Below are 26,136 nucleotides of genomic sequence, written 5' to 3' on the forward strand. Positions count from 1 at the left end.
GGAAACTTGTAAAAGATGAGATTTCCCAAACAGCTTGAGGATAGCATGCCTTGGTTTGCTCTCAATCCTCCAGAAAGCCTTCTCCTGTCTATCTCTTCTCACCTGTGCATTCATCCTTCAGCACATTTACTTACGCAGAAAGAATGGCTAAATATCTCAATCTTAAGCTGTTCCTTCCCGCCTAATGTATTTCAAGAAGCTAGTATTGATTTTTCCTTGCTTCCTGATTAGGCTCTCTCTTTAGCAGTTCCTCTGCTCTAAGGCCACTCAAGACCTGAGGGCTGAAGCATGAATTCTTTAATTTCTCCTAGAAGAGCCAGGTCTGTTTTCTCAAAGTTTCACAGCTCAAGCAAAGCCTCTGTGGTTGTGCCAATGTATTTGTATGGAAGAGGTGGCACTCCTGAGGGTTTTGTTTTTCTTTTTTCCTGGAGGAGATCCACCCACAGTCCCTTTGAAGGCTACTGAGAAGATGGGGGAGAGACTAAGCTTGGCTTGTAAAAACACTACTTAGGAATCTCTGCTTTGGCTGTTGGGTTCTCTTAGGAAGCAAGAGGATAAAGTGGTATTTGTCAGAGTGTCGTTCAATTCTCAGTAAGAATTACTTCAGTTCGATACATGTGCCTCATTTTTTCCAGTGAGATTCTGCCTGACAATTTGCATTGGCAAAGCTCTCAGCCTTTCATACATGCCTGTGCAGTCCTGCCTCTGAGTGACATAATGATCCTGTGTTGTTCAGATAGCAGAATAGGCTTGAGTATCAGTGGTGTGCGCTTGTACTCTTAGTAAGTCTGTTTAAAAAACAACTAACCGAACAGGTTTTAGATGAATTTAGGAATCCAGCAGGTGCACCTTAAACTTTTTTAACTTGTTAAATAACATGTATTCAGTAACTTGTCATTTAGTCTAGCCACTTAGGATCTGGTTGTAAATAACACAATGCTGTGCTTTTTTAAGGATAATTCCAACACATTTCCCAGAATTGGGAGTGTGCACATGCCTTATCCTTGTTACTAAACCTCCTGTGAGTTTAGGCTTACTTTCCCCATCCATCAATCTCAATAATTCCTTGAAGAAGTTGGGCCATAACCCTGTCTTCTGGCATATCCTTTGTGATACTTCATGCCAAAGACAATGGATGAATACAGCAAGGGCAAGATCTCAGAACCACTTTTGCGAAGGAAAGAGTTTACATGCACACATTCTTATTTACACGACCCTGTATAAAAATGGGTGAAATCTGTTCTTCTGGTAGCCTGATGAGAATATGTGGAAAATCAGTGTCGATGAATGGGAAGCCTGTTCTTAAGATATTTGCCCCAAACTGTGGATGGATTAAAAGTAATGGGTTTTTTCAGTGTGATGGCAAGGTCTGTGCAGAATTGTTCAGTCAGAAGCAGGCTCAAGATATCAAAATGAAGAGTTTTGGTCTGGTTTATGCGAAGTAGAATTGATAGTTTTATAGACTGTGAAGCCTGATATGCATTACGTGCTCAGAGACCACATTGCGCATCCTCCACTATACATAGCACAAAAGGTCCCATGAGGGCAAAAAATTCATGATACTTCACAGTTGCTGGGCAATATGCTGCTGACCACCACAGTCTGTAACTGCATTCCAGCTCTGTAAGTCCTCTTTGATTAAAGCATGTGTGTCAGTTGTGATTCCATAAGTATAGCCATATGTCTGGACAATATCTTTTCTGTGGCCCAATATGGGAATTTTGCAGACCAAGAATATGGGAATTTGCAGATCAATTTACTCATATAGGACTAGCTTAATGAAGCAGGTTGAGATCACACGGATTTTTCTTTGTGGGCTTAAATTGCAGAAGTCAAGTAGAATTCAAGGAATGCACCAAAGAACAATCTGTTAGGTGTATTCTAGTAGAGTTTGGAAACCAGCAAACATTTTGCATGCTGCCATTGCTTGTTCTGAATGCAAGTGGAGTGTGGGCCGGCCTGATTTTTGCGGAGATCTTGTCTACCTTTGACTGTTACATTGGTGTAACAATGTTGGGTGAGAAGGCAATCTGAGAGAGTTGTACCTGCAACAGCTCAGCCATGGGGAGTTATTGTTGCATGAAGGGGATGTACAGACACCCCTACCTGCTCAGCAGTAGTTACATTATGTTAACCTGTAGGCTTGTAAAACTGCCCCTGTTAGCAAAGTTTACTTTTCAGGCTAGTCAGTATAGCTACAGTGATAATAATGACCCTGAGATGAGAGGACATGTGCCCTTAGTTAATTCACACAGCATCGATGGCACATATGCTACAAAAGAAAAGGGATGCTGATTTGCTAAATACATGCATAAGTTTCTAGGTAATCTTGCCTCATTTACAGTAAAAATTAGTGCATGCTGTACCCCAAACTGAAAATACATCTGCATATTAAAACAAAAGTGTGATTGAACAGTGTGTTAGTGCAACAGGCAGAGCAGAGGTGTTGTCATAATGACCATCATTATCAATGGATTTCAGGTGGTGTCACCACATTGTTATTATTATACCTGCTAGCCAGGGAGCTATGCCAGCACATTTTCCAGTCATTCCATCATTCTGCTTTTTAAGATGCCCACAGACAGGATATTGGACTGCTTTTTCAGTGTTTGATGCAGGTTTGGGAGCTAGTTAAGCGGGAATTGAATTTGCATGAATACGTGTGTCAGGCTGCCAAGCTGTAGATCTACTGCAGTTTCCACTAATGGCATAATCCAATCCAATCTTTATCAGACTTTATGTGACCAGAAGTCTGCACAAGTGTGTTTCTGGCTGTTGCTGGTCTCTGGGATCCCTCTATCTAGGCTGCCCCTGCAGCAGTGCAGGAGCACAAGTCCTAAATGCTGCTTAAGTTTGTCTTAAGTTAAACAGGGCTTAAGTGAGGTTTAGTCTTTGTTGGGATGTATGTCTGCGCTGAGTTGTAGTTCCAATTACTTCTTGGTAACTTTGGTCTTTTGTTGGAAAAAAACTAGGGCTAATTTTCCATTAAGAATTTAAACTGCCATTAGTGAACCTCTAGAAATACTGTTGTCTCAATTTCTATTCTGATTCTGGATACAACTACGGGTTGTAAGTTCTCTCCATTTGGAACTCAATTTATTCTGCATTTTATTTACTTACACACTGTGAGGCACCTTTCAGGATTTCAGAACATCAGGAAATGCTATCCTTTTATTAGGTAACTCTTTCCTTCTCGCGCCCCCTCCTTAAAAAAATACAGAAATAAAACAGTTACTCGAATAGCCTTTTGGAATCTTTATTTTCTTTTTAATGGAGCTCTGGGCTCTTTCACCTTCAGCCAATATACTACACCTGTATGCATATTCAGCATATAGGAAACTTTATTGTTAGAAGTAGTATTCTCTACAGTTTAATATTCAATATTTCTACTTACTCTTCTGCTCTTTCCTACATCTTGCTTCTACTTACACTTTATAGATCTCACATCCCTCATTTTCCCTGGATTATATAATGTAATGTGTCAGTGCCATGCATGGCACTCCAGTTACCTCAGGATTTTCATTATAACTCAATGTTTTGAGGGATTTATAGGCTAGCAGTGAAAATCTCTTTTCTTGGCTAAACCTTGAAACAAGAGCTTCTGGTCATTTAAAAAGAAAACAAAATGAAGCAAACTTTTTTCCTCTCCTTTCCTCCCTTTCCATTTAGCAGTGGTGTTTGCACTGCAGGATCTTCCTAAACAGCAAGTATACAGTCAGTATGTAGGCAATTTTTAATGTAATAATGCTTTTTCTTTGTATGTGTTTCAAAAATGCATGTCATCTGCTCTTCAGGCACATGATGCCAACCTTTCTGGAGGCTACAGCAGTCCACGTTTTGTGCCTCAGGTGCAGTTTGGTCTGTGTTTTCCTCTATTTGCAACATGGATGAGTTCTGCAGTGTTTTAAAAAATACACTTATCCTTCATCTCACAGCCCATTAACTTGCTATCTCCTTCTGTGACATTTGAACTGATCACAATCCAAAAAGACATGGGCTATATGTGCATATCTAGAACATCAGGACTATTTCCAAAAAATTTGGAAAGGATATTAAATCTCATGCTTTAATGCTTAAGTGATCTGTTGTTACAGAACAGGCTATTAGAGGACCTATGGGTGAGTTGTACTCTGCCACTCACTAGGGATTCCTGTGTTTTCCCTAGATCTAGTAGCAATCACTCTTAGAAATGGATTGCTGAACCAGATACACTTCCAGTTTTATCATTTAGGGCAGTTCTCTTCCCCTGGCTCTGGGCCAAAGGAGTGTACAATGCAGTCTGGATTCTAAGAAATGTGGTCATGTGCTCAAGTTTGTGGAGATGAATTATTTTTATAGCCTTTAAGTTAAGCAATCAGCTTTAAAGGCATCTTTATGAATGCATACCCACTGATTAAAACAGACAAAAAGCCTTTATCGCTAAGTGGCTCGCACACTGGTTGCATGCCCGAGTTCTGGGTTTGGAGCTGACTAACTCTGTTTTTCCCATCTAAAATAAAATACTGCTCTGCAATGAGTAGTCTTTTGCCAGTTGCTGTTATACTTCAGGCCTGAAGTAACTCTTCCTGTTACGTGCAAATTCCTGTTTCAGTCATTGCGAGCTGTGCGTAAGTAGCATACAGCAGTCAGAACCCCCCCCACTTTTTGATTTAATGTCACTGTAATTCCTACTTTTCTGTGTTTTTTCTGTCATTTGTGCCATTTCGTGCCAGTAACTTTACTGTTTTCTTCAGGGCAGTTCTTCCTCAGGATTGATACCCATTTCCCCAGGACTACCTTGGAGTTTTACATATTCAGCGATTCTGTTGCGACTCAGTGATTTTTTTTTCCCATAATCTTTTGACATCATTCATGTGCTTGAGATGCAAGGAAGACATCCGTCTACACTAAAAAAAATACATGTGTTGGGGGGAAACAGATCTTCAGATTTTGAGACCCTGGACCACTACTTGGAGGGGGGTGAGAAACATGCCAAGGCAGACAAGTACTGTTTCATATTAACATCTATTCTCAATGAAGAGGTAAAAATCAAAGCCTCTGTGTGTGAGGCAGGGTTAGTGAACTGCCAGTGATTCTCCCAGCAACTGACACAAAGGAATCTGTGAGTATCAAAGCTGAGGCAGCAAGCTTAGTGTCAGCTCTTGCCTAGGGAGTAGAAGAAAACATCACTTTGTCTCTGCTTTCATTGCTTAAACACAAACATCATTCACTAGTAACCATTTACTCTGCTGTCAAAACTGTTTCAAGAGAGTGCTACATTTGATTAATAGTAAAATGCATGCAAAAAAAAAAAAAAAGTCTGCTGCCCCTGAGGTACTTCATTTGGGAGAATTTTTGCATGTAATACTTAATTTTTCCATCCTATAAATATGCCTGTAATATTCCAGGAATACTCTGTTCCTTCTAGTAAAGTAATTTTTGTTAGAGAGCCCAGTGCACTTATCCTAATTCCAGTTAATGCTCTCCTTCTCTTGGTGAAGCATATTACGGCACGCTCACTCTCTCGTATTAACGAAAAAGTGACCAGCACAAACATGTGTGCAGTACATGATTCATAGTGCTGCTTTCTGAATTGTCCAGTGGGTAATTGCAGTACAAAAACCAGAGAAACAGATGTAGACCCTAAACCTTGGCTGTAAATTTTTGTTTTATGATTATGGGTTTCAAATGTGTTATGTCACACTGACAGATATACAGTAACACCAGAGGAAATAGATTTCTGACTTGAACTTTTGCTTTTTATTTCACTTGTGGCTAAGAATATGTTTATTGTAAAGTTTCTGCCATCATAGTCTGAGAGAAAACAGATCAAAGCGGTGATGTGAAATCACAATTTCTTTACACAGATAAAGTGGAAGATATTGGAGAGCTGTTGCCTACTCACACCTCTAAGGGAGCTGGGTAGGCATTTAAAGTATGTGGCAACACTTAATGTTTCATTGCATTTGAATTAGAGGGCTACTAGTTATCACAATAATCATGGTTAATCCTGGTCTAAATTAGAAAATACCCCATTTTATGAATGTAGCTTTTCCTGATAATCTGTTTAAGAAAAACAAGTGCCACGCTTGAAATATGAGATACATAAATTACTGTATTGTAGAAATAGTATGTGAGCAAACCATGAGGCTATTTGAAGGATTTCTTAATTGCATGTGCTTTTAGTAATAAGTATAAGCATTAGCACAACTATTATTTGTAATAAAACATGAGAGCTACCTGGCTCATTTAGAGACAGTGAGAAAAAGCCATCTTTTTGAATTCACACACAGTAAGGTGTGACTTCCTGACATTCACTTTCAGAAGTTGCCAGTCTACATTTTGAGGTAAAATGGGCAGGTTTTATTTTTAAATACAATATGCTAATGGAATAAACATAACTGTATTTCTGTTTGTCTGATTTTGTTTATTTTGACTCACATGGGAAATATGTTTTTCTTGGCGTAAGCTTAAATTGTTCCAAGAGTCTTGGTCCTTACAAGATGCTGTTTTCTCCCTAAACTGGAGGCTGACAAAACATACTGTGTTGTGTGTCATCCTTTCCAGTTATTTTTGTGGCAGCGTGTTACACAGATTCCAAACTTCTCGTGCATCCTGCGTTATCTAGTTAGAAAATAGTGCCTTTTAATTTAGCTTTGCTACTCAAACCAAAATTGTAGCAACATGGCCAGCTGAGTTTTGAACAAAAATTTACCTGCTTTTCTGCTCGCCTTTTTGACACAGCGAATGCTGCTTGCTGGGCTGAAATGGTTTAAACAACCCTTCCCTGATGGATGGCTTTTTCAGTAAGTGTGTGCTGTGCATAACTTTTGGCTTGCAGAGTGCAGGGGCTTCTTAAGCAGGGCGAGGACACCTCAATGGACCGAGACAGTCCTTAAAAAGATGCTATTGAACTCCAGCATTTATAACTGTTCTGCCTGGAGGGAAGACGGGAAGAGGGAGAGGCTGCCTGCTGCAGGGACAGCCAGAGCTCTCCCCTTGGAGGGGAAGGAGGCTAAGTAAGAAAAGCTTTTGGTTTTATCTCTTCACGTGCATTTCCTCCCAGATTGCAGCAGGTCTTTTTGCTGGCCGCTGGTTTTCAGTGTGGGTGTATCAGTTTCAGGGAACAAGTATGCGCTGTATGGAGGGCTTTGTTGTGTTTTGGTTTCTTATTGAATTCCCAAACATGTGTAAAAGTTTTGTTAATACAATCAGCATGCACTGTCAGAGAGCTTTCGGTTCATCAAAGGACTTTTTGTGGAGAGGGGACACTGCATTCATTAAAGTGGCTGTGCAGGTCCCACAATGAGACTCTCCCTGGTGTGTCTTTACAGTCACCAGTTGTGTGCCATGTCTGCACATAGCATCCCCTGCTCCGCCTGACTCCCGTCTTGGGCTTACAGGCAGTAATCAAAGGGTTTGTTTCCCAGTTTCTGAACCCCAGCTAGCTTTGGGGTGGGAAGTGAGGCTTCTCCATGCCTCGGGAAACCTGGCTCTGGACTGGTGCTCAGTACAAAGGGGCTGAGGAAACTTGACTCATTTGCTTAAAATGAAAGCGTGCACGTGGCTGTTGAGCTCATGTGCTTTCCGGTGGGCTGAGGGAGTGTTTCTAGGCTGTTGGTTTTTATTAGTAAGTGTCCATAGGAGTAAGGATTGGCGGAGGTCTCGATGGAGTCTTTGTGAGCAGGACATTGCAGAAAGTGCTTATCTACCTGAAAAGCACAGGGCTACCTGCTGGCTGGCTGCGGACGGTGCGCCAGCACAACCCTTGGGAAGGCCTTGACGGGTAGTCCGGCCGTGAGGGAGGGCTGCCAGCAGCGTGGTTTTGCAGAGACCTCAGTGGGTGTTTTGGTGGGACTTGGCCCCATGCCTTCAAACTGGCTGTGAGGGGCAGCCATGATCTGCCCTCCCACCACCCTGGTGTGGGTCCTGTTCCCCAGGCACCTGCTCGTGGCCTTTCTGCCCTCCTGGGGAGCTGGGGCTCATTAGCCCTCTGAAAGCTGATACAACCCCTCCAGGGCCACACGACCGACACCAGCCCCTCTCTGCTAATCAGAGACAGGCAGGACTCACCGGCAGCTGGGCGGGGGAGAAGAGGGGATGTGTGGCTGCCTCGGAGCTGAATGGTGAGGGCAGGCTCTCCTGGGCAATGGCGCCTGCCAAATCTGGCCCACTGGGGAGACCTGGAAGCGCTTGCGGGGTTTAGGAGCCAGGGTTAAGGGATGAAAGATGGACCTGACCCCCACACACACCCGAGGAGGGAATGGCCTGTGAGGTCTCTGCAGGAGTAGGACTGGCACCAGCCGTGTCTCAGCTGATGGCACTGAGCAGGGGTCCGCGCTGGTGTGCACAGGGGCTGCGTTAGGGTGTGAGGCTGCTCCGAGTCCAGTCCTGCCACTGCGTTAGTTGAAGCGCAGACCAAAGCCTTGGTACAGCAGCAGACGTCTGCGCCTCACTCATGGCCTCTCTGCTAAAGGAAGGAATGGGGCGGGGGGAGGGGGGCAGGCACAGAAGTTTTAGCAGATTGAGCTTCATTCTCTACAACGTCCAAAAACACCGCTGCCCCAGCTCCCCTCCTCCTCTGGCTTTTGGTTGCTCTGGGCTTTGGGGACTTTATTATTGCGGGTCTGTTTGCAAGTTGGCTCCCGGTCCGCGCCCGCCGCGGCTGTGCCCGCTCCGCACCAGCGCTGGGGCTAGCCTTTGCCTGCCCGCCCGCCCGCTTTCGCCTGCCTGCTTGTTTGCAGGGCTGCTGGGAGTTGTGAAGGCGTGTGAGAATCCTGGGAGCTGGTGATGTCAGACCGCTTGGGTCATTTGAAGGTTAGCAGCCTGGGAAGGGTTCACGGAAAGTTCACTCGCATATATTAGGCAATTCAATCTTTCATTCCCTGTGACACAAGTAGTAGGAAGTGAGCTGTTCAGAGGCAGAAGCATCTATTCACAGCCGAGGGGGATCCCGAGTCCCTGCCGGAGCTGTTTTATCCTGGGGAGGCGGGTGATCGGCACAACGCGGGACACGGCACGCACCCGGCGAGCGCCCGAGGAGTGGGACTGAGTCTAAAGAGATTTTGGGGGGAAATTCGTAATAACTAAAACTTGGAATGCCGCTTGCTTCCCCCCATCTTGCTGGATTGGCTGGGCAGTCTGGAAAATGGTAAATGATCATTTGGATCAATTACAGGCTTTTAGCTGTGTTGTCTGTCATAATTCATGATTCTGGTCTGGGAAAAAGACCAACAGCCTACGTGCCAAAAAAGGGGCAGAGTTTGATGGAGTTGGGTGTACTTTTATGTGCCATTTCCCTCTACACCTAGAGGAAAGCACTTTTGCAGGCATTCTGTGCAGGGGGAATCATGTTTGACTGTATGGATGTTCTAGCAGTGAGCCCTGCTCAGATGCTGGATTTCTACACTGCGAGTCCGTCTTCCTGCATGCTCCAGGAGAAGGCTCTCAAAGCATGCTTCAGTGGATTGGCACAAACAGAGTGGCAACACCGACACAGTGCTCAATGTAGGTCCCAACTGTTATTTTTCCAATTTAAAGCTGCTGTTATTATTGTTGTTGTTGTTGTTATTGTGTATTTGAAACATCAATATTTTTAATTAAGCATAGGGATAATGGGGGGAGGGAGGTTTTGTGTAAAGTGTGGTTTGCAAGCTTTTTTTCTCCTTTTGTCAAGAAAGAAAAAAGCAAAGAAGCACCAGACTGCTTTTTGTTTATCCCTTCTCATGTAGCATATTGATCCTAACAACAGTTGTGGAGCCAAGCAGGAGCACATAAAATTATAATGTAGTACGGCAAATAACTTGCAAAACTCCAATCAGTGAAGGACAAATTTACATAACATCTCTATGGTAGTTTTTTTTCTGTGTCTCCTTAATCTAATTTTATCGCACTTCTGATAATCTAGATGCGTGTTGTCTCAAAGTGCATTTTAGCAGAGCAGCCAAGCAATTAAAATACTGCTCTGAACAGTTCTTGAAAAGGCATGGAATTGGGTAGATGCCATTCCAAAAATCAGACAGTAGTTTTAAGTTTCCTAAGAAAAGGCAATATTTCTTTGTACTGACCTTGCTGCCACCTTTCCTCTTCACTTTGTTGCTCTAAGAAGTTGCTGTTTTGCTAGAAAACTACTTACTGTGAACACCCTTTGAGTTTAACCATCAATTATTTCTATACCTTGAGATTCAGGCAGCGTCGCACTGGTAACGGAGGAGGGAGAGTTAGTGGCAGGACACTTCTGAAAATGCATTATTAGATTATAGGGTCTTGTTTTGTTGCTGAAGTACATAGATGGTTAACACTGGCAGTATTTTATCACCTCCGTTTAAAGTTTGAGAAATGACAAAAAGTGCCAGAAAGCATCACCTTATACAGCTTATAAAAGCTTGCAGGATGCTTCACTGCTCTGACGGTGATGTAGATAAATGACTTGGCTATCTATCAAAACGTTTTTAGCACACTCTCAGGCACTTCAGTACACCATTAACTGTATAATTCTTTTTTTAAACTGTTCTGCAGGACGTTAAAAAGTTACCTAGGAATTAAATAGTTTTTCCTTCAATAAGGTTTATTTCAAAAGGCTGGAGGGCGGAACATAAAAAATGTTTTGTGAAAGTGTTTTTCACTGTGCTTAAAAGTTTTCAGTCACCATATGACGTTTGTGTGGGTTGAGTAATGAAAAGAGAATTGTAAAACTCAGTGACTACCAGCCTACCACACTGCAAATGTTTTGATGTCTTTACAACTAAAATGAGCTGTGAAGTTCAGCATGGGATGTTTATTTTCTCCGTGCTGTTTTCAAAATGCTTCAAACAAGATACAAAACAAAGCTTTTTCTAGCTATGGAGAGCTTCAGTTAGGGGAAACAAAAAATAAAAGCCCAAACAGATGTTTTACTAAAAAGGTATTTTCATCCTTCCATAGTTTAAATTTTAGTATAACTTCAGTGGTGATATTACGGAACCTGGAATTAAATAAACTTTCCTGGAGTAGGAGGCATATGCTGTTGTTAAAAAGCTTACGTTCGCAAAATGTTCTTTAAATAACTTCTGGCTTCAAAATGCCCTGCTCATTCTGTTGTATGTTGTTAATACCTAGAAGCAGGATTCTTAAAAACAAAATATATGGTACTTGTTCTTGGGCAAGTTAAACACAGGATTACCCTTATCAGAATGGAATGAGTGGTAAATATGTCATTTGCCTAGGGCCTGTGATAAGAGGCAAGTGTTGATAACAGCAAAGTTTAGTTAATCAAAGAACTCGTATTAACAAGAGTAAATAAAAAATACAGGAAAATGCATTCAGGAATCCAGTCTTGTAACTTTGTAAGCAATAGGATTAATCTTCACTGCATGGGAATTTAAAATCAGGCTGAAACCTGAATCATAATACATTGGCTGTAATCTGAACTGTGAAAGTTAATGGTATAGAAATGTGGAAAAGCAGTTTAGTTAAGGTCCAAATGAATAATTCTCTTTGATTTGTAGAAAAAGCTTTGGTTTTAATTTTGATGAAAGTGTAAGCACTTTATGTGTATGGGTAAATACATGTAAGGGGATTATAAAACACTAAAATTCTCTCAACGTGTAAGATTTTATCTTGCATCTCATAAAAATAATGACAAAACCAGAATTTCTGTGGTGCAGAAAACTTTTAATGGTTTAAACGTTGCTCCAGTGCTTGTAAATACAAAGATAGCAATGTTTAACATTAACTTGACTGTTTCCTGATTCTCTGTTTTTATGAAGACCTCTGTAATTTAATTCAGTGTAATTGTAGCCAAATTTTGAAAGTGCTAGGCATGTGATAGTTTTTTTGGTCTAGTTTGTTGTTTTATTTTTGGCTCTGCCATAAAAGCAGGACACCTGCAGCTATTGCTTTAGGCCTTAGAAATATTGCTTTGATAAAGATGTGATTGTAGAGTAAAAGGTAAATGGTTGTTGAGGGAATAATACATGGATAGTGCAGATTCTGAACAGGCCAGTAACAATCCCAGACAGCATCAGGGTTTCAGCTCAGATGCTGGCAGAACTGGCAATTGCAGGGGTTAGAGTTAAATGCTTTGGGTCTCCAACTTCAGTACATCTTCAGTATGTTAATCCCATTACGATTCACTAATCAAGCACACTCCTGCAGCATCACAAATTTGCTAGTCCACAAGGGTCTGCAAAGTAAAAATAGAGGGTAAGGCACAACACACACGACCTTAACTTGTGTGGCATTTTTTTCCTACTGCCTGTGGGAGGAAAAACCTGCTACGTGTTTTGCAAACATTAGCCACTGTATGTTGCAAGATGTGTTAAGAGCACACACAAAATAACCCAGTTTTGTGCTCTGTATGTTTTATGTGATTTTAGATATTGTGAATTTAAAAGGAAATTATTTATTTGCAAAGAAATATTAAATGCAAAGAAATACTCAGAAATGAGAGTAGAATCGGCTGCACTTATAATCTTGAGTCATTCTCACACCTTTTCGCATAAGATAAAAGTCAGGTCAGTAATCAAATCAGACCAGAATAGTTCTTATGACAACAAAATAGTAAATAGTGCAAGAATGAGCAATTCAGACTTTTTTTCAAGTAATGTAGAATTTTCTACTCCCTCATAGTGCAGCAGCAACGCATATTGAGAGAAAACTAGTAACTTTTGGTGAAACGTGAGCTAACTAAATACTGCTGAAGTGGGAACAGGACAGGCCATGGGAGATGATCTGCAAGGACTGGTGATTTGGCCTTAGAAAAGCCTATTAAAAAACATCTTCATTAGTCTCCATTAATTAAACAGGCAAAAAAAACAAATCAGCAGGCCCCAAACAAGAGTAAGTTTGTTTGGCAGCATGTAGTGTTTCAGCTAATTATATCAAGTAGAAAACTACTGCCCTCCCGTGTGTTGTTAGACTTAGAAGAATAAGAAATTTGATGAATGCAAAAGTTATAGATATGGCAGCAGAACATAATAGGATGTCGAGGCTTGCAGAGTATACAGTTCTTATTTCAGTTTGGTGGGAAGTGTTTTCCTGGAGAGGATCTAGCAGGTATTAACTCTCAGAAAGTTTGTGAAGATTGACTCTAGAAGGCGGGCGTGCATTTTCCTTCTGAATTCTGGATTATTGCAACTTTTGGGTCAGGTTCTTGTTCCCTGCAAGCACTGGAAACATCTGTGCTCAACAGAAAAAAAAATGCTCAGTACTTAATTTTCTTTCATCTTTCTGAATTTAAAAACAAACAATTTCAAGTGAAGAACTTGTAATCTGCATTCCCAAGTATCAAATTGCTGCAGGTGTGTTTGCTAGTGCCCAGAAGGCAAGATCTGCTTGAACCAGGCTATTTTCTTTAAAGTTCATCTATAAACTTACAGCTAAATCTCTAGGACTGATTTGCTCAGGGATACAGTCTTTGTTTTATATTTTTATACTCTTAGCTTAATACCCTGAAATATGTGATGAGGAGAGTTTATTTCTGATCCCCTTCATTAAAAAAAAGTGCATATTTTTCTTCCAGATTAATTGAAATGAGAACAACTGTTCTCTAGGTGGACCCTGATACAGTCAGCCTGTATCAGGAAAATGCTGCTGGCACAGGAAAACTGTAATGGACATACACCACTGTCAAAAACTCCAGCAGGCAAAAATGATGAGAGGTGTTTGCTGGTGAAGTCCGAGTGGGTAAGCGTGGAGGAAAAGCAATATATCTTTGGGTGATTCCCTGCTTGCCTAATGAGTCTGTGCAGCCAAGGTGCAACTTGTCAAAACAAAGCCAGGCTATCATGGTGCTGCTTTGCCTCGAAGAGGGTTATGGTGAAGTTAAGGAGTTGAAAGAGAAGAGATAATGTTTCAGACAGCAAAGTTAGTCATCCTCATGTCCAGTTAAATCCCTGCTTACTGCTGAGCTGTCTTCCTTAACCATGTGTGTGTCATGCCTGCACCAGGCTCTATGGAGAGAGGTGCCCCGGTTGGTGGTTATGCTTCCACCTCTCCTAAACATCCCAAGTGACTGTTTTTGCTCAGGTCTAATTTATATACTGCCCTTTACACAGGCGATGGAGTGTGGCTGTGTTACACAGCCAGCATTTCGATTTGGGAGCGGGGTTGTGAAAAAGACATTGTACTCGGGACTGCTGTCTGCCGTGGTTGGCTGCGCCGTGCCCCATCCTATTGAGACCTCAAAAGCAGAGCACAACTACCATGAATTGTGAGATCTGTTTGGCCATGAGGACCAGTGCTGGTATGCGTGCGAGTAGGGGGGAGCATCCCTCTCCCCCTCACAGTTTCTGCCTTAGGGGGCTGGCAGCAGCCTCCGAGCAGCAAATCTACAAGGGTGGGCGGCTGGGGCCAAATTAGCTGTGGTTTCAGAAGGCTTTCCAGAGCTTTGCTAGGCTGTAGCGTGCAGCCCCATGAGGAAGGATATCAGTTGATGCATAAAATGGCCAAGGAGCTTCGGTAAATAGACTTTACCCTTCAAATCCAGAGGTCCTGGCAGCGGCTGTGTGGGAGGGTGGGGTTGTACTTTTCCCCTTCCTGTACTTGGACACTTTTGATTATCCAGACTTTCTGGGACTGAGCAGGGCTGCCTAATAACAAAGCCTGCATAATATAATTGCCTAAATAGGCCTATTGTCCTTTTCAAGTCACTGTGCTGTGAAATCTTTCAACTTTTTGCTGCAAATGTTGCATCTAACGTTTAGATGACGTAGTGGCTACGGCAAGGAGATCTGTTTCCCTCATTTCTCACTGCTGCGTGGTTGAGAAGCTGACTATATTCCTGCCCCCTATTGATATTTAGTCCTTTTGGGAAGCAAATATTTTAGCCCCTTCTGGCAGGGAAAACTGCCAAAAGTAATAGGCCTGGAAATACAAAGCTATGATTGATTCTGACCTTTGCTCACGTGCATGAAGTCTGTCCCCATGCACTGTGACCCATGCCACTTCTTGCTGAAATCCAAGCCCTTTCAAACCAAATGGAACCATGAAAATACAACCCACAAAATGCTCAAAACTATTCTAAAGTAACAGAATAATCATTTTCTCTGTACTGCAAGAAACGGTATAGGCAGGAGGGCAGCAAAGCTGGATTTTCTAGCAGGCAAACCAAGAGTAATGTCTTTCATCTGCTGCTGCCTTTTTATGAGAACCATATTCTTGGTACAAAATAAACAATCTGGTATCATGTGGAAATGATTCTTCTGTGCAGTTTTTCAGTCACAGTAATCTTAGCTATTCCTCTTAATTGTAATCAGCAAAAAGCTTTCAACCAAAAACGTGGGGTTTAAATTGTCTCTTTAAAAATAATCTAAGGTTTGGGATTTTATTACCTGTCTTTGCATGAGCAAATAACGTTTCAAAAGTTAAGAATGTCAGAAACAGTAGCCTAAAGTTAGCATCCTAAATCCACATTTCATGGCTTCATTTCCAAATATGCTGGGCATCTAGGAGCTCCCTCAGCACTTTAAAAAACAGGCAATATACTGAAATGACCAAATGCTACTTAGAACCTTCATTTAATGTTAAAAATTCTTAAAGGACTTCCCCACTGTCCCCAAGCTGTGTGAAAAAGTAATTACATGACAGAGTTCAGAACATTGACAGTGGAAATAGAGACACTATAATAAACAAAGTAGGACTTTGCTTATAAAAACATTACTCTTTCTATAAATTTACAAGTCAGCCGAGGTTTTGTCCCTGTATTTTGTCTGCCTTGGATTTCCCTGATTCTCAGTTTGCTTCCTTGCATTAAAGTCCACTCATCACTTACTTATCTGAGTGGTTTCAAACTTGTGGTAGTATAGATTTTAATAGCAAAATTATCTCTTCATATAGTCTCTCATCATTAGCAGCTGCTCAGGATTGATTCCCAGTGGCAGCAGATTAATATGATTGTGGTCACTGTGCATTGTGCTTATTCTGAGGAAGAGAAAAGAGGGGAAAATCTAGCTTCCTTCAGCTCATTTTAGTAATCTGAATAGGAGCGGAACTTGCATCATATGACGGGGCAGCTCGCAGCAGCTCACCAGCATGGGGTCCCTGTGTGAGAACCTCCCTTGTACATGACAATCTGATAAGGATATCATGTGGTTTGGAAACACATTCCCACAATGTTCACTTCTTTGTCCTTTTATTTAGGAGTGGGTAGGAAAAAAGCTTTTTAGCAAACTAGTGCCAGCCCTTATATAACTGACCCCACTTTCTTTTAGCGTCCTATTTGAGCCTTACAGTTTCTTCAAGTACTGTTGTTAAGAGAGATGGAAATATAATCCAGCAAGTCTGTGTAAAGAATCTTGGACCCAGAGTGTATAATACACCTTTGTTCCCCTCGGACAAGGTGATTTTTCTTTCCCATGCTTATACCATATATAAACTGAATATTGCAAAACTATGTAAGTTAAATATACACATGCAAGTGACACTTGTATAGCTTTAACAGGTTAAAGCTTGAATGAGTATTTATAAATACTCAGAGTGTTCTGGATCTTCACCACTAAGGGCATGGTGTTAAAGTCCATCCACAGTTTGGAGGGATTTCCGTTTTATGCACTTCCAGTGACTTACATTTTACCCTCTAAGCGCACCGCCTAAGAAAAAGAGCAGAGAAATGTCTGGCAACAAAGAGATTTTTTTAGCAGAGCTTAGTTTCTTTTAGTGGTTTGAAGGATCTCTTTCCATTGAACCATAATATTTTTCTCTAGGCTCATGTTGTATTTTTAGCAAGGCTCTTTGAACAATAAAATGACAAATTAAGTCTATTTTTGTCTTTTAGACAAAAGCACTTAAATGCACTCAACCGTCCACCCTGGATTTTAAGAAGAGTTTTGGACACAGAGTGGTTGTATGAATGAGCCTTTGGTGTTATATATTTACCACTACTTTTATGAAATACCAGTAAAAGCTCATGCCATTGCGCTGGATATTCAGCACAATGAGCATGCAGCATTTCTTCTTAGAATCAAAGAAGGATCATTCTCCTTTTAAAGATACATAGCAGAGGTGTGGAGCAATTAAACAAGGTACCAGTGTTGCACCAACCAGAGAAAACTACCACAGGTTGATTTAACTCAGAATTCCTTCAGAGGTTGCTTCAGTCCTAGGAAGCCATTTGTGCCTGTAAGATACAAACAGTGGAAGGAATGGGTCCATTAAAATAAAATTTAAAAAAAATTAAATAACAACAAACTCCAAAACACACAAAAAGCAACACGAAAACACACACACAAATCCAAACAACAGTCAAGTAACAAAAATTCTCTCAAATCCTATGATTTTTAAATCTGAATGCAGCTTGAGGTTGAGTGGTCATTGGCCATTGCACCGTTCAAGTGGTCCTTTCTGCCAAGCTGGCTGCACAGCAGCACGTAGCATAGAAGTGTGTATCTCCTCTTTGCCCACGAGACTTCACTGTCATCTTTCTGGTCTTGTACCAGAATCACTCCTCTGCCAGCTGATGACCAACACCATGAGGATTCCCAGGTCTCTGCATGATACATGGAGGTAGCAGCATCTGAGTTGCTTTAAATATTTTGCTTCTTTGCAAATCCTGATCTGGGATAGAGCTGTTGAGGCACAGTGCAGCTGTACTCTGGCTTTCAGGGGTCTTGGAGCTTCATGCCCCCAGTGCTGTTGCTCAGAGACTGTCTTCTGGCAGAGTCCAGGACAGGGAGCGGGCTCCTCTGCAGCTCACCTCTCTGGGTCTGCCGAGTGCCTTTTTAGTTCCACACCTTGTACCCAAAATCCCACCATGCTGACCAGCGTTGCCTGTCTTTCCACGACTGAGCGTTTACACGCCAAGGAACAGGAGCTAGGAAACTGTGTCACAGTGCCATCTGGCGATACCTGCCCGAACCTTCCTTTGGCAAGGGCTGCACCCGCCGGGGCAGTTGATCCGCAGATAGATGCTTTCCCCAGGACCCTGGTTCAGGTGCAGGGAAATGCCTGTGCACCCCAGACGTCTGGGGCTTTTTTGCGCGGCTCTCTAGATTGCTCTAATCCTTTACAAACCTTCTCTTCCTAGCAAAGAGTACTGATCCACCAATATGCTTTTTTGGCTTGGGGCACAAGTCAGAGGGCTGGCTAAAAAAGTCAGGCATGTGTGACCTTTCTCATTGTTAAGATAAGGTCCTGAGGGGAAGGTTGGTTGAGTTTTTTTAAGCAGTTGTTCATACTTCTGTCTTTCAGCTTTTTGTCTGAGGAGATTTCTCTTCCCACCCCCATCTTTCAAAGTATTCCTTTGCATTGCTTTGCTGTTTGGGTTTCCTCCTTTCATTCGAGGAAGAAATTTTAGTAGTTACTGGATCAGGTTATATGTCAAATCCTCCTTAGTGGCTGGCTGAAAGTCTTGGAAACCAGTCTTTCTCAAAGATCCGTCTGTTTTACCCCAGACTTTGAACATTAAGATGTAGAATGCAGAACAAATGGCAAATCTCCTGTGTCTTTCAGATACTTCTTCAAAGTGTCTTTGATGAAGGAGCTAACAGAAGAACATACTTCTCCCTAGTCCTCATCCCCAGTGAAGCTCAGCCTTTCTCTCTCCTTTTAGAGAGCATATTCTGGCTGTGTTTTTGTAGTTGCACATGTCATCGCATGCTATGCAGGTTAGGTATGTGTGTATCGATCGCCACATTCACTTCTCTGAGACCACGCCAAGAAGGATCCATGATCCCTCCGAAGTTTCAGAAGGAAGCCTTTGGCTGCCTGCAAGAAGCTAGAGCTGACTCATATCCTTCTGTGCTTTTTTGTGTGTGTGTGTGTGTGTGGAGGGGTTGGTTGTTTTTTTTTTTTTCTTTTTGCCCCGCTTATCCAAATCCTTTCCTTTCTCTGTGTTTTGAGAAATCCTGCAAGACTTCATGGTTGAAGCACAAGCTATGTGTTAGGAAGTGCTGCATGTCTGAAGGCAGTTTGGGAAAATAGCTGTGCCTCTCTCCCTGAAATGGAGTCTCGTATGAATGCTGCAATTGTTCACAGGGCCTGTTTTCACCTTTACCAGAATGTGAGAGCAGAGCTTGGTTACACTGATACTGCCCAGTGACACCGTGTTTTGCTTCTGCTAACCTTAATTTCTGTGCAAGAACAAGAATCTACTCTGACGAAAAGAGGTGAGGAAGAATGACGCAATTAAATGAGATTAAATCAGAGTATCGGTTTCCCTGGAACACATATTTGGCTCTTTGCCGACAATCTTTTCCCCATTTTTCATATAAACACATATTCTCACATGATAACTCTTTTTGAAATATTAATGCTTCCAGGGCTGCATTACCTTTGTTTCTTCATCAAAGTCCATTACTATGAAAAGGCTGCTGTTCCTTAGGCTGTTTCAGCTTCAAAAGAATTTTAGGGCCTGGTCTATTGGAAAGCTCAGGGGTATAATTAGTGAAAATGGAAATAGATGCAAGAGAAATTTAGTTCCTGATGTTTTAATTTAGTGTAGTACTGCCATGTGTTGTTGAAGAGGATTCTTAAAGGCAAACATAATTATTTCATTATGGTCTTCAGAATGCTTTCATTGGTCTTAATGACAAGAAGCTGCATGAGGAGTCATACATTTTAATTAGGACTTCTTATATTTACATCAGATAAATAACAAATAATTGATGAAAAACAAAGTCTTCTGAATGGATGATTTCACACAGAGCTCTGGTTACAGTTTAATGATAAAACATTTCTCTTATTGCTTTGCATTTTAATTATCTAGAATTATTACTCTAACAAAGATCTCAAAATACTGTTATTTCCATGCATTTCGTTAGATTCACAACTAGTTTATATGACTTTGAAGCTGAGAAAGGTGTTTTTCAACATACGTCTTTTACAATCAGTTTCCAGCTCTATTAATTTCACTTTGCTTTTATTTCTTGCATTTAAATGCCTTTTTTTCTTTTTTTTTTTTTTTTTTTTTTTTTTTCTGGCAATAGACTCTCCAATAAAAGCTAATGGGAAGAGCAGTCAGACCTTTTCCTGTGTCCAGTTCCCTACATAGGGGTAAATCCTGCAGTTGTTACCATCCCAAAACTGCCGTAGAGGTTGAGCAAGTATGAAATTGCAGGTCGTGTAGTGGAATTTTCTAAGGAAAACTTTGGTGCCTTTTTGTCACCAGCTTAGTTGAAAGTTGTACTCTGAAATCTTTTGGATTTATTATGGAAATCTTATCAATACCCTTTTACAATTGTGTGTGTGCTTTCAGGTGCATTTAAAATACCTGTATTTTTTTTTTTTCCTTTTCTTTACCACCATTATCGGATGCTTTATAATACCAGGATAAATTATTTTAGAGTTTCCTACTTGCAAAAGCCTTTTATGTTTGCAAGCTCTCCAGCCTTTCATTTTTGTAACAATGTATTTCACATGATTCATTCCTTCGAGTATACAGAACGCTAATTGTTGTTATTGATTTTAAATTTCACAACCATTACAAGTAACGCAGATTAGTGGCAGATAAAGAGTAATAATCCATGGAGTTCTGGAAGTGTTTCATGTTTGTCTGTAGTACTTTATGTGATCAATAGTAACTGCCCCATTGAAACTAACTGCTGTATCAAATAACAGTAAATCAAATGAATGTGCTTACAGATTATTTATTGAAAGCTTTAATTGTTCACTGGGGCCCTGCTTATCTCAGGAAACAATAGAAGGCAGTGATCAGGCAAACTGCTTTGCAAATGCCAGGGGTGCCAGCAAACAATGGGGTGTCCTTCCTGCCTCCCTGGTGTGAGAGCTTTCCAAAATGTACCGTGTCCGGCTGCACTGGAATTGCCTGCTGCGACTGGTCCTAGCGTAAATTGGTCAGAGATGAGTATTCTTAGAGAGCATTTCTTGAGATCTTAGGTTACTCTTTTTAATTATTATAGGTTGTCATCTTTGGATGACAGACTTGTTATATCTGGTGGGTTAAAGTGTGCAAAAAGATTTCCCAAAATTTCCACGAGGTCCATTTAATGACAGGATAAGACCTTAGAAAAGGAAGTAAAGGAAGGCATACCAAACATACTCTGTGGGAAGCTTACCTAGGTATATTACAGTTTTGGGCAATTTCGTGCTGCTGTACAGCTGACAGACTTGTGCAAATACTAAGAAACCAATTATTTCTAACTAACAGCACCATAACATTCTATTTAACTAATTGCATAAAATGGACACTGTTTTGTGAAACATATTTATATGCCTATGTGTGATATTGGAGAATCATGATACAGACATTTTAAAATTACTAAAGCAAGGTAGCTTTAGTCATAGATCATGTGGAATTGAATCTCACATGAAAACAGTTGCTTCCTTTTTTCAAGCATAAGCTTTGCCTTAAGTTTCTTGGGACATCAGGTGTCAGGACTGAAGGTTGCTTGTCCAGTTCTTGGGAAACAAAGTAGTTCCTTTTTGCCATATTCTGCATAAAATACGGTTGATATTTTCCCTGTTTGTAAGACTGGAATATTGCAGTCAGTTGTGATCAGCTTAGCTGGGCAAAAAAAGCGCAAGTCACCAATAAGCTAAAGATTGAATAAGACCAGGTGAATAGGAAGTACTGCTAGCATGTATGCATTTGCTTACAGCGTACCGACAGATGGTATACAGGTAAAATTATGAGCATTCCTCACTCCAAGGGTTTAATAAGAAAATTCACTGCAGGTAGAGAATAGGAGAACAGAATATCAGAAAATGTGCTCTGCAGTCATGGTACTCATCCTCTCTCCAGTCTCTTGTGAATGTCATATTTTATTGGTCTTTACGCTTCTAGGCAGGGAGTGGAGGTGTGCTCTGAGCCACAGTTGCAGTGTTGCTACTGCTTGGCTTTAGGACACTGAACTCCTTTCTAGCATCCAGATACTGCTGCACCTGTTGTGCAAGGGGCAGAGGGATGTTTGCCAGTTTGACTGCACCGGTGGAAACTGAAATGCACCTATTAAAAAAAAATATATATATATAAAGAACATTTATGTAAACTCAGTGGCAAGGACTCTGAATTACAAGGAGAGGAAATCCAGAGGTGTGTCAGTTTTTCATAGTACCTTCCCCACCGTGTTATCATCTTTTGTCTGGCAGGTATTCAATTCAGAGATACAGAAATTCTGCTCAGGCAAGCATTACGCTCGCTAAACTGTATATTTTATTTGTCACCTCAGAAGATACCGGTGATGCTCAGTTCTTAAATATTCCATAAGCTTGAATTTCCTACACTAGCATCAGAAATGTTGAGATGAGCTGCTCTTAGTAATGCACTGTCCTGGTCTGGCATGCTGAGAGGTTTGAGGAGAGCGTTTGTCCCTGTTTTGGTCTCAGATGTTGCTCGTGTATGTGTGCTGGAGCATATCAGAAAGGTTAAGTTTTGGTTTGACTGCCCATCTAGTTGCAGATAAGCTGAAGTGATGAAAGCCATTTTTTCCTGTTATGTCATGTCTAAATGTAAATAATGTATTGTTTTAGTTATACCTCCACAGTTGCAGCAGTACAGCAATGTGGGTGCAGTTAGGCTAGAGTAACGATTAGTTTTGATGCTTACTCAAGTAGTAAGCTCCATGGATGTGAAAACATCTATATACAAGCAGAAATACCCCAGAAGTCCAATGCAATAGCGTTAAGGGCATGGGAGATGTGTACTGAAATACCTGCTTGGTTTAAGGATCTACCTTTGCTTCTGTTAGTCTACATGTTGCCCTGTCCTCTGCAGGAGGCTGCTGCTTCACGGCAGGAATAACTCATTGCTCCATTTCACAGCCCCGAGCCTTGCCAGCTTCAGCAAATGGCCCTGTTTTGCAGCAGCATAGATGGGAAGCTGGACGCATGCTTTTCTGCCCATTCCTTTGCAGCATTGGTAACCTCTGGGAAAGGTCAAGGGGTGGCTGCCTGGGATTTGCTGGTTCAGCAGGTTTCATCCCAGCTCCATTGTGGCATGGAATTGTACCTCTGGGTGGTTTAACTCCAAAAACAAGGTCTACGTTGAGGGCCTGAGAGTGATATCCTGAGCGATGAGATACAAAGCCTCACAGTTGCCTGTTGCCTTGTAAAAAAGGTGAGTGACAGTGTGACAAGGGGCTGTCGAAGAAAATAAGGAGATAGATCTCCTTTTCTAAGGAAATCAAGGTTTAGAATTAGCAGAGCAATAAAAGCCTTCTAAGGCAAAAGCTGGAAACAATACATTTTTAATAAAATGGGCAGTTACTCTAATTGCTGATCCCCCACTGTTCAATTTCTTTTAGTACCCTTATTCATTAAATTCAGCATACTTATTATTTACAGATGTATGCGTTTTAACTTGTTTATAGAAACCATGCCTTGCAGAAAGCTGTGGATGGTATAATACTAATTTGTGTTTATTGCTGCATATAATATGCAATTTTAAAAACAATTAAAAAGAGCGGTGGAGCTCATCATTGGAGTCAGCCCCAAACTGCCCATGAAAAGTGAAATATTAGTACCATGTACCACCTTAAAGGTTATAGGCCATTTGTAGTGGATTGATAGCATGCCGATTAATGATTTCACCTGTTCTTAAAGATTTTAAGCTCAGCAGTCTAGTTTCTAGATATTATTCTAATGTAACCCATTTAAACATATGTGATGGAGTTCATAATTGTCCTTGTAAATGGGTATAGAAAGGAGGGTATATAAATCAATTAGTAATATCCAGCAGTATGGCTGTAATACAAATTAATTGGGATGATAAGCATTTTAACTGCTACTATACTCACTTGAAGTAGTTTTGATCATTGAATTGGCTCTTGTTGAGTCAATCTATTAATTTTAAGATTTAAAAGCACCTAAAGATCAAAATGTTCTGAATCAATGGTCCTAAAGTTTGAGAATAAACTATTTTAAATATTACACAGCAGATCAGTTTTACTGCATTTCCAAGTAGAGCACAACAGTTCTATTTTGTCCATGTGGTACTGAACCACTGTGTAATAGTATTACATGATTAAAGATATTAAAACACTCATTTTCTTGCTGGATTTAAGCCACAGCAAAAAGTCATGATGGATGCTGTCATAAGAACATGTTGAATATACAGGAAATAAAAAATTTATTTGCAGACATAGTAACACTGAAAACTAATGCTAACTTGGATAGGAGGTGAGGTTTGAAGAATAAAATCATCGTTTTGTATAATACTCTAAATTATTCTATTTTGCATTTGATGCTTGAAAAGATTTGATGATAAAAGTCCTCAAACGCTATAAAACATTTAATAACTATACATGGAGACTTTATGACTTAGTAAAATATTTGGATGTATGTGAAGATTATACTCAGTACTTCATTTCCCTTGCATTCGTTATTTATTATTAAAGATACTTGAGCTGCGTTTTCTCCCATTTATGTTTGGAAGCCAGGAGTCTTTCTTGGAATTGGTGGTGTGACAGAACTGCAATATCTGAGAAAAGAATCAAGCCCCTTTTATTTTAAGTGGTTTGTCCCTCACAGTGTTCCTTATTTTTGATCGTGTGAGGAAAACATGCTGAATTTGTATCAATATGCCACAGATATAGGCTCAGTTTTCATAAACAGACCAGCGTTCTCATCCTCTCTACATAGGCATTGCTGCTTTGCCTATGCCACTTCACTCCAGATGAGGGTCTGACCTGGGAATTCACTGGTAAACAAACAGGGGCCAAATTGTAAGACAAGTCTGTTTTCAAAGGAAAATTTACCTCCTTGCAGATGATCATACAATTTATATATATATGTGTATATATACGTATATATATATATATAAAAGTTCCTATTTTCCAGTTTTGCAATACTATGTAATTTTCACTGCTGCAGTTTTCCAGTGGCCAGGCAGAAAATCACCGACCTGAAAAAACTATAGAGCTAGCATCTTTCGGATGTTTTTCTTCAGTTTTCCGTACGATTTATTTTTTTCATTTAACATGTTTTCTTTTTCATTTTGAACGTAGGCTCCTAATCCAAAGTGATGAGCTGCTGCCCTCTAAACTCCGCCGTGCTTGCCAAACCCTGAGGCCATCTTGTCTGTACACTTACTTTCACCCTGTCTCCCTCACGGTGTCTGCTTGGCCATTTATTTAGTGCAAGGCACTCCTGTTCTCAGTTACTAGCGCATCATTAAGTCTCGCTGTCCTGAGAGTAACACAGGTATAACCAGATGCAGTTCCTGTCCCTGATATAATTAATCCTGACAAGCTTTCTGCCTTCTACGTTTGCTCAGGTGTAAATGCATCTCAGGCTACATGGATATATAAGCTCAAATGTAGGACTGCTTTGCTGATAGAGCTATAAGAAAAACCCCAAACCTCAACCTGAAAAACAGTATTGTTTTCTTTGAAAAGATAATGTGAACACAAATCTCCATGGATAGTGGAGTTGGAACTTGAGAACCAGGCATTGCAAACCTACAGAGTGGCAGCAGCCTCTTCGTTATCCTTTACTGCTAGCAGTAGTAAATACATGTGTAGCGTATGTAGTTGCCAGAAGTCCTGGCTTTACTAGGAGAAACACCAAAGGCTGCAGTGATGGCTTCCCACTGGAATACATGTGGGACACAACAAAACGATGCAGCAGCTGCAGAAAAAAAGGGCTTAGGGTGTTTTCAGTCAGAAAGACATGGTTGGGGCATACTGGTGACTTCCAGATCATATGTACTCAATATATAAGACTAGCCTGGTATATTCAGGCTAAATCATAGAGTGGGTTGGAAGAGACCTTAAAGATATCTAGTTCCAACCATGGCAGGGACACCTTCCACTAGAGCGGGCTGCCCCAGGCCCCATCCAACGTGGCCTTGAACACTGCCAGGGATGGAGCAGTCACAGCTTCTCTGGGCACCCTGTGCCAGCACCTCACCACCCTCACAGTAAATATGAGTAAATATTAATATAAGGCTGATGTTGGCTTGGGCAATATAGTCAAGAGCAGAGGTATTTGTGGCAGCCTCTGGTGTTTCTTGTGCCTTTGTGGAACACAGCACCCATGTGTGTGGCTGCTGCTTAGTTGCCTTCAGGAGAGGATGTGGGACTTCTCTTCAGGGCAGGTCTGTTTCTGCCAGGACATTCCTATGTAATTGTATATATGGTGGGGTACAGAAAGATTCTTAGCTGGACATGCAGATCAGAAAATGAAGACAAGCCTTCCGTCATCTCTCCCAAGTTCCCTGCCAGCAGCAGGGGTGGCTCTCCAGGGGAGAAGGCACCCTTGGCCAGCCTTGCAGTCAGCAGGTGA

At 41.1% G+C, this 26,136-nt stretch overlaps 1 protein-coding gene across 12 annotated transcripts in view; it reads left to right on the forward strand.

Annotated features, from left to right (window-relative positions):
• Positions 1-26,136, forward strand: part of RARB (retinoic acid receptor beta) — a 327,327-nt gene that overhangs the window by 224,533 nt on the left and 76,658 nt on the right. For 2 of the 12 annotated variants that reach the window (XM_065666121.1, XM_065666122.1), the window contains exon 1: positions 8,871-9,486. The exons of 9 other annotated variants lie outside the window; for them this stretch is intronic. In XM_065666121.1, the coding sequence (XP_065522193.1) occupies positions 9,330-9,486 (157 nt within the window). In that variant the 5' untranslated portion in view covers positions 8,871-9,329. Of the gene's footprint in view, positions 1-8,870; positions 9,487-26,136 lie in introns of those variants that run through there. One more of the 12 variants, XM_065666124.1, reaches the window with a different exon arrangement.

This window comes from Lathamus discolor, chromosome 2 (assembly GCF_037157495.1).
Source record: "Lathamus discolor isolate bLatDis1 chromosome 2, bLatDis1.hap1, whole genome shotgun sequence".
Taxonomy (NCBI): domain Eukaryota; kingdom Metazoa; phylum Chordata; class Aves; order Psittaciformes; family Psittacidae; genus Lathamus; species Lathamus discolor.